This window comes from Telopea speciosissima, chromosome 5 (genome assembly GCF_018873765.1).
Source record: "Telopea speciosissima isolate NSW1024214 ecotype Mountain lineage chromosome 5, Tspe_v1, whole genome shotgun sequence".
In the NCBI taxonomy this organism is placed as follows: Eukaryota; Viridiplantae; Streptophyta; class Magnoliopsida; order Proteales; family Proteaceae; genus Telopea; species Telopea speciosissima.
Window position 1 is genome coordinate 3,558,077 of NC_057920.1, and position 9,206 is coordinate 3,567,282.

At 36.5% G+C, this 9,206-nt stretch overlaps 1 protein-coding gene across 4 annotated transcripts; it reads right to left on the minus strand.

Annotated features, from left to right (window-relative positions):
• Positions 1–4,006: 4,006 nt before the first annotated feature.
• On the minus strand, positions 4,007–6,408 carry LOC122660801 (protein BRICK 1). Of its 4 annotated transcripts, none has more exons than XM_043856035.1 (3): positions 6,306–6,408; positions 5,914–6,061; positions 4,007–4,371 (listed from the first exon to the last, which is right to left on the minus strand). In XM_043856035.1, the coding sequence occupies exons 2-3, from the start codon at positions 6,044–6,046 to the stop codon at positions 4,250–4,252; spliced, it is 255 nt and encodes an 84-aa protein (XP_043711970.1). In that variant the 5' UTR covers positions 6,047–6,061; positions 6,306–6,408; the 3' UTR covers positions 4,007–4,249. The 4 variants fall into 4 exon arrangements, with proteins under 4 accessions (XP_043711970.1, XP_043711971.1, XP_043711969.1 ...); XM_043856036.1 differs by having other exon boundaries at positions 6,312–6,407; XM_043856034.1 differs by having other exon boundaries at positions 6,316–6,385.
• Positions 6,409–9,206: the final 2,798 nt, after the last annotated feature.

A 9,206-nucleotide genomic window follows, 5' to 3' on the forward strand; every position in this document is an offset into this window, starting at 1 on the left:
TTAAAATCTATTTTAACAATGCGTACCAAACACAGCCTAAGAAAGTGTGTTTCATTTTGGCAAATGCGTTGAACCACTCTAGCCCACAAGTGCATCAACTGATAATGTTTTAAGCGGCTCCAACCAACCATTTTTTTTTTCTTTTATAAGAATATTTGGCATTATAATCACCAGATTTTGGCCTTTTCAATGAATTTGTAATTAAACAAAAAAATAAAGATAAAAATATAATCGAGGAAGAAAAAAATAATACCTCAAACTCTCAGCAAAACCAGACTCTTAAAATGCTGCTCCTTGCAGTACCCTAAAAATATATATATATGTTGCTCCTTGCCATCAATCCTCTTGGCTGAATGGTTTGAGTCAAATTTTCTCTATCGGTTTCATTTTGTTACTTGATTCATCTACTCAGCTACTTGAGATGAATCCTCGTTCTTGAACTGTTCCAATTTCGAACACAAAGTGTGTTAAACTTGTAACTATAGAAAAAATGGTCATATTGTATGAGAGGAGGGGGCTGAACTTAAAAACTTTGATCTTTTTTTGGGTGTAAATGTAAATACCCAAAGTTACAAGAAGAAAATAAATAGGAGCAATTATTATCATTATCCTACACATAATTTATATTTATTAAAACTACCTTATCTTAAACTTCTTTTCTAAAACAACCCTACTTTTAAACTTTTACATCTCCTTCGACCCTCATGTTTTTAAATACCCAGATTGCCCTTATTTTTCACCTAGTAACGTGCTAATCTATTTAACCTACTATTCATCTTCTACTTTTTACTATTTTTATCATTAAAATAGTAACAAATGAAACACCCACCCGCTTTTTCTCTCTCCCATTTTTTACTCCATTCGGATTTTTTTTCTTCAAATTTTCTATTTAATTAATTTTTTATTCAACATTTCATCCTCGTCGTTCTTCTTCGTACAGATCATGGTTCTAAGTATTGGTATCGTATCACTCGTATCGGGCGATATGTACCGGTTTTGCTAGTCACCGATATAGTATTGATAGCATGGTATGAAAAAGGGGTAAAATGGTAAAAAAAAAAACTCATTTTAAAGGAGATTCAAGGGTAATTTTGCTTGATACAGCTGATTCAGGCCGATATCGTATTGATTTTGCAGGTTACCGATACCCGTTCTGATACCGTGCACTAAAACCATAGAACAGATGGACTCTCTTCAAAACACCCCACTTCTTCTCTCTCCTTCTCTTTTTATTCATTTTACTTTTTACTATTTTTTATGAGAGTCGATCTTTTTCATGGTTTTAGTGCACGGTATTGAAATGGGTATCGGTAACCTCCAAAATCGATACGATACCGATACAGTATCGGCCTGGATCGAGCACAATTATCCTTGAATTTTCTTAAAAAATGAGTTCTCTGACCATTTTACCCCTTGTTAGTATCGTGCTACCGATATGATATCAGCATGGTATTGGTATCGGTGACTAACAAAATCGGTACATTGTTCGATATGGGCGACACGATACCAATACTTAGAACCATGATCTATTTGAAGAACGATGATGATGAAATGTTGAATAAAAAATTTATTAAATAGAAAAATTGAAGAAAAACAATAAAAAAAAAAAACTGGATGGAGTAAAAAGCGGGAGAGAAGAAGGGAAACCGGAAGAGATTTCTCTACTTCTACTTTTCGCCCGCCTTGTATGCTGGGCAAAGTTGGGCGCACGGAAGTACTGCTCGCCTTGGAAGTAGAGGAGTCGGATCCAGAGAAGAAGTGGGTGGGTGCTTCATTTTTTACTATTTTAAGGATAAAAATAATAAAAAGTAGAAGATGAATGGTAGGTTAAATAGATTAGCAAGCTACTAGGTGAAAAGGAAGGGCAATTTGGGTATTTAAAAATATGAGGGTAGAAGGAGATGTAAAAGTTTAAAAGCAGGATAGTTTCAGAAAAAAAGTTTAAGATAGAATAATTTTAGTAAATATAGGCTAAATGTAGTGTAGTCATAGTAATTGCCCAAATAAATAATGTCCGACAAGGGCTTTCAGGCTTAACTGATCCCCCAAAAACAAAAAAATCGTGGCTACTTTGTTTTATCCTTCTCATGGATCAAAGCAAGGCGACGTTCAAACTTCACACGGCGGCACGCGCTAGGTTTCTTACGGGATCATCGTCACGGGCATGTCTATCAAAACCGACACGTGTAGGTTATGCATGACAAGGGAAATACCTTCAACGTTCCTGGGCCCAGGCCTAGGGCCCTAGGCACAATGATACATGGATCCAGATCCTCTACTGCCGAGCCGTCTGGCAGAACCGTGCTGCCAAGATACGGTGAGGCGTGCAATGACCGCCTTATCCCTGCCCAAGCGCCTTGTTCGAATGGGGGTAAGGCTGTCATTGTGCCCCTCACCATGTCTTGGCAACACGATCATGTCGGGCAACTCGACAATAGAGGATCCAAATAGATGATACACATGAGGCCGGCTTAGGTTCTTGTATGAGAACGATTCTCATACGTCTGCTGCCATCCACATGGAATTTAGAGGAGGAGAGTATTCCATGTGGATGGCTTGTAGGCGTACAGGAGTACAAGAACCTGATTCGAGTTCGATACATATGTAATATAACCTCAGCACCTGACACACAGGATGATGATGATATGGCACTGCTTCTAATTGAGTGTTAAAATTAAAGAGAAAAGTTCTCTGTGAAAGAGTGTATCGCACACACCCACACACAGTGGGGGCAAACTGACCATGCCACCCCCCATGAAAGACAAAAATCTTACCCCATGATGCTTCTATGTGTAATTTCATTGGTCAATGTACACATGTAGGGCCACACTATTAGTTACATCAGAACAAGGGAAAGGTTTTAAAAGCAAATGGCATAGAGAACCATTTGTACAACATAGGGTAATGAGGTTATTTCATGTGAAGAGGAAAGAGAGAGGGAGAGAGAGTGTGTGCGTGAGAGAGCTAACATACTCTCTGTAGTGACTCATATTATAGAGCCTTTCCCCTTAGAATAAAATGTTTCAATAGTAATTCTTATGCGAGTAAAACGGTGTCAATGTTTCACCAAAAAATTAAAAAAAAACGGTGTCAATGTGGGACTCATATAGTCAAGATTCAAGACACACAGGATCAAGAGGAGAAAATGTGTTAATGTAGAACCCGCAATTTCAAAATGTGAGAAAATCTAAAAAAACATCTTCATTCTATTATCGTGGAGATTTTTCCCCTCCTTGATTTACTAGCTTTTATTTTTTTGGGATGATTGGCATTTGGCAGCGTCTGTCAAAAGAGACTTCCTTGGAGTCAGGTAAACAACTTCCAAGCATGTCTTCATTTATTTTCATTAAATTTTTTTCCCAAGCAAGTCATATTACCAAAGTAATGGTGCATCATAGTGCACTGAAACTCCAAGAATTGATAATTTTTCTAGGGAGATGGATCTACACACTTACAGAATATAATGACATCATATACGCCAAACCAATGAAGAGAATGAATGGATGCTTTTAGATACACATAATGTTAATGAGGAGAGAGTCTCATGGTTGTAAGAAGGTGTCTACTGCTGTTTTACTTTTGTCAATCAAGAAACCTTACCATAATAACTAGGGTTCCATATTTGTCAGCTGGAAGGCTTGGGATGACATTGCAGTTTACAGTTGCAATGTATTAGAGTAAACTTAATGCTGCAGTGGCATCTACACATTGCATCTTATCACTGCAATACTCTTTAGAACTCAAAAAAGATTCTGAAAGTTCCAAGTGGTTATGTCTTGCCATGAATTTGACAGCAATCTGTATAGGATGTGAAGATTAGACACATCGCAAAAAAAATCCTCAAGAGCACAATACATAGAGCTTAAGCCTCATCCCTTACAAGTTTTTTTACTGTAGATACTTATATTACCACATTGCCTTAATGGCTGCTGCTGCTGCATTCCATCTCAAAACTCTGAAGTTATGCACTTGTAGAAGGAATACTGGTAAAGTTTGCCAATTCAAATCCATCAACTTGGTGTGTGAAATGTCATTAATGGTATTGAAGATACAAAATATCAAATATCACTTGTTCCAAGTCTAGTACAAGATCTAATCAGCTACAATACATCCCAAAACAAATTGAGACAAATGTGAAACAGAAAAAGGACTGATTACCTTTAAACTGGGTACCAGAAACAATAAGATATTACCATGCAATCCAAGAGGGTTTTCAAAGGTTCATATACTAACATCATCTGGAAAAAGATCAGGTGAAGAGAGAGGGATTGGCTGATGCGGTACCGACTTGGACTTCAAGCAGCTCCAGACGATGCTCCAACGTGTCAAGTTTTTCATTTAAAGATGCTAATTTGCTCTTTGTTGTAGCTTCTGGAGGCCAATGGAATAACAAAAACAGTAAATAATAGCCATAGGGAAAAAAATAAAACAACATAAGATTTAGTATGTGTGGACAAATGGTCAACACCATGTCTATCCCACCCCCTCCCTAGGAGTTCTGTTTAAGCAGGTCAACGCTAAATTGTAGGCATTTAACAATGTCATGCTGACAAATGAGTAAAATTAAAATCAACGCCTCTTGGTAGAAACAATGGCCACAGAATAGAAAATGGCATGTGAGGCATACTACATATGGGCCAGAGAAACAACTGATAAGAAGGGTGTCTTCACTTCCCAAAAAGTATGGTGAAAATGACATAATATTTGCCAGAGGAAATCTGCACATGAACAGAGGATGAATCTCCAAACTCCACATTGATGCAGAAACCACTCTAAGTAGCTAAACTTCCGGAATGATCTTCTCTAACATATTGGTGGCCCAATGCAAATAGCTAAAAGAGATATTAGGCAAGGAATAGCAGAAGCCCCAACCCAGAGGCCAACTCTCCAGACAGCAGGAAAACCGAAGAACATATAATAAGATATGAAAGAGACCCTAGAACAAAATTTTCATACTCATCTCAATAGTACAAGACTTAAATGTGCAACTGAATAAATGTAAACTGCATATCTAATATGAGGAACAGCAAATGAGCAATTTCTTTTATTTTTCATTTATTTCTACCCATAGATACAAACCTTGGGACCTCCACCAACAGAGGTTTTTGGGATCATTTTCCTTAGACATAGCACCTCAGAGAAAATTATCATTATGGGAGTAGTTTTCTAGTTTAGCAAGTTTAGAAACTGGTACAAATTCTGCCATGTGGCAGAATGGATAGAGCTGAAATTTTGTGGACTGGTAGAACCTTAGGTCCCCTGTTCATAGCGGAATTGGTCAAATGATGAAATAAAACTATGAAAATCCAGTAAAAAAAATGAGACTTTTCTACAAAGAAATGAACAGCTAAAAATACAAGGGAATTCACAAACACAAGGGAAGGTATATGGATGAATCTGAGTCTGAAATTCAACAAGTGGCCAATTTAGATTGTTTTTCTAGATATCCATATGGTGAAATTGCTAAATCACCCCGACCTGTGGCAAAACTTGGTGCCAGACTAGAAAAACATTTTCCATAATTATATATAAAAATTGTTTTTTATGAAGTAGAGAGTTGAGACACAACTGTCTGCAACAAGAATATATAACTTTTCTTTAAAAAAAAAAATTTTGACCGAAGAAATGCACCAATCCTAAACCACTCGTTGCCTCCACTAACACAAAGAACGCCACATTTGTTTTCTGTTCCTTTTTTTTTCCCTGGAGGTTCAGACACGGAAATTCTTTGTGCACCAAAAGTTCAGAGGCCTACAACAGTATTAAGATCACAATTTCTTTCCTTATTTTTATAATTATTAATTCAACAGATCATGGAATCCAATAACAACAGAAGCAGAAGCGTAGGGAATACAAAATACAGTTATTAGAGGAGATAGCAAAATAGCATTAGAAAGGAGTAAAATTAGGTACCGAATTGAATGAGGAATTCAAAGAGACGACGAACATTGAGGGAGATGTGAGAGATGAACTCTCGATTCTCCCAATCTGCTTGTACTGCGATGCCAACGTTAACTGCGTTTGTGATTCCTCCTGCTCTCGCCATATCTAAATTCAGCAACTATCCAGAAAACCGACCAAAAGTCAAACAAGGGAAAGAAAAAAATAAAAAAATAAAAGCACCTTCAGTACAAATTCCATAAGACTTCACAAAGGAAATCCAGATCAGAGAAGATAATCATAAAGGCTTTCTCTACAGAAGCTCAGGCTTCGAAAAATACATCTGAAACCCTAAAACCGAAGTTTGAGAGCTGAACAGAGAATGAAATGAGAAGGGGAGGAAGTTGAAATTTGAAAAGGAATACCTTCACCAACAGTTCGAGATCTGATTGTTGCTTTCATCCCCTGCAAGAGAGCATTAGAAAGAGGGAGACAACAACGAGAAGAAGAGTAAACTTAAAGAGGTTTTGGTTGCGGTTATAGTTTTTTTTTTTAATCTGATATTACTGCCCGTACTCCTGTCCTGGTCGCTCACCGTAAAGTGCCGCATTAGAATTTCAAAGAAAACTTTCTTTTGACCTTTTTGAGTACTAAACTACTAATCAGAGAAATTTTTTCCCGGAAAACAAAAAAACGAGTAATGCCACATTCTCTCTCCTGAGAGACACATACATCGGAAAATTATCTCATGCAATTCTTGTCCGGTTCATTTCTCCAAGTTTCTCTAATACGGGTGGATTCCATCCGGGTAGTGTGTTTGAGCAGGGGTAAGGTGATCATTTTCATTCTTATGAGAAAATTTTGAGAAAATTGACGGGCAAGGAATTATAGAGGATAAAGATGGTGGGTTGAATCGATTTCGGTGAGAGGATAGGTGAATTGAAACCAAACCAATAAGAGAAGTTTAGGTTTCAATTGGTTTCACTTTTGGTCTGGTTTAGGTTCAATTTATTTTGGTTTTCACATGTCGGATTGTTATCATTTTGATATCAGATTCGGCAGTTTACCATGCGTGTATATATATATTTATAAAAATATGATTAAGGATTCTTGGATTGTTATTAGTTTTATATCGGTTTTTGACTGGTTTTTCATGTTTGGTACAGTTTTGGTAGATCCAATGTGGTCCAATAACCAACCGGTTCCATAATTCTGAATCGAAGCCGGCTTAACATTGAATGAGTTTGGCTCTTTTTTTTTTTCTTTTTTTTCGATTTGATTTAGGGTTCGACTCCCATATCTGACACCTCTCTCGAACATTGATTTAGTTTACGGTATCGGTGATGGTATCATCATCAATACCAATATCGATTGTATAAACCTGATTCAAGATCAAAACACTAATTTTTTTAAACGAAAAAAACTATGTCCATATTGTATTGATGATCCATATCAGTCAAGAATCGATATTGGTATCAAACTATCAATACAAATCTATAGATACTACCAATCCAATACCAATTCCTAAAACCACACTCTCAAGTCTCAACCCTCATTTCATTGGTGTGTAAATTTCATTATACAGATAATGTAGAAAGGAGAAAATTTTCCACCATCCCGTGGATGAAGAGAGTATCTCTTCAACATGTGATTTGATGTTTTGATTGAACTCTTAGGACAATAAATCAATGAATGGAATAAGGGTCAAATCCCATTGATTAAGAGGTTCCCTCTTCGCCCACTGGAAATTTCATATAAGAGTAAGCAAAAAGAAAAAATAATGGACTTGCCAATAAGAGAAAAAGAAAAAGAATGAGCAGGGTTCCGTACAACTGGATCACGGTTATAAGGCAATCCTGATTCCTAACTCCTGTTTCTTGGTTGTTTCTCACGAAATAACTTTCTGTTTGAAAGGTAAGAAAAGAAAATATAAAAAAAAATAATAAAACAAATCTTAGTATCTTAACCTTTCTTTATTTTTATATTTTTTTTTCTTTCTTTTCTTACCTTCCAAACATAGCCCGAAGGAATTGGAGGGTTAACTGGTGAAGTGGAATAATAATAATGAAACTGAATTGAAAGTGCCCATCTCCCCTATAATTTTTCTTTATCTTTGTGGTTGTTCAATTATGAATCCACACTTAAAAGGCAAGGCTCCCAGCACTGGCATTCTTTTTGGAGTTGGATCTTCCCTCTCTCCTTAGCCCTTACTCTCTTTACTTCTCTGCAAGGATTTAAAAAGCCAACCAGGATCAGAATCGGCCAGGACTGATCCGGATCTTGATTCCAAGTTTTAAACACTGCTTATGTGTGTAAATTTGTTGTCTGTTGTGACTCTCTCTTAGAGTCAACACTGAAATGAACTTAATAAGACTATTTCTAATCTTCCCTGTGAGACAAATGGTAGAGTTTTTGCTTTGTAAATCAAGTTCTCCAAAAGGTTACAGATTTTTATGCAGATTGCAGCCAGCAAGAAAAGGGAGAAAGGGGTCATTTGTGGGTTGGGTTGGATCAAGATTGGACCAGTTCATTTTTGGGTTTTTATATGGTTCAGTTCTGGTTCACTTAAGAAACCAGAAATCATGGGACCTTAGTTTAACTAATAATTGCTGGGTATATTTAGGAATTCCAATCATAGCCTGAGGCTGGTAGGGATATCCTTTACAGTTTGGGTTATCTTTATCAAGTGTTTAAGTCATAGGATTACTCTCCAATACAGCCTGTGGGTAGGAGGAAAAATTCTTTTCAGTTTATGTTATTCTCTTTATTAAATAAGTGTCCAAGTCAGCTAAGGGCAGCTCCAAATCAGCCTGTGATTAGAGTAAGATTTTCTAGTTTATTTCTTCTTCTTAATTAATTAAATCTGAAAATGTCTAAGATCAGGGTTATAAATATATGTAAGGAATCACAGCCAGAGGGACAAATCTATAAATTGAATAATTTTGGCTTTCTGCCTTCAATTCTGTGGTGATTCAGCATACCAAAATCCAAGTACCTGCATACCTTTTGATTTTTGTTTCTTGATCTCATATCAATCAGTTGCTGAGTTTCAATATTAATTTCCTGGTTGTTATTCTGACTTCTGAGTGTCCATCCAAGTCCTGAATCAATTTCTGAAATCAAGAGTGGATTTTCTGTTAAATTCTGCTTTCCTACTCTAAGTGGATTTTCGTAGAAATTTTGATCTGCTAGTCTGATTTCAGTTCTGTTTTCAGATCTTAAAATCGGTTGTGCCTCTTGACTGATCTCTGAATTCAAAATTCAATCTTGTTACATATTTCTATGAATCCTAATCATAGTCTGAAACCTGAAGTTTTTATTTCTGA

Coding starts and splice junctions, on each gene's coding strand:
- LOC122660801 (XM_043856034.1), bottom strand. CDS start 6,342: ATGAAAGCAACAATCAGATCTCGAACT. Junction 6,062..6,315: donor CAACAATCAGATCTCGAACT/GTTGGTGAAGGT, acceptor TTTTCTGGATAG/TTGCTGAATTTAGATATGGC. Junction 4,372..5,913: donor TGAATTCCTCATTCAATTCG/GTACCTAATTTT, acceptor ATTGGCCTCCAG/AAGCTACAACAAAGAGCAAA.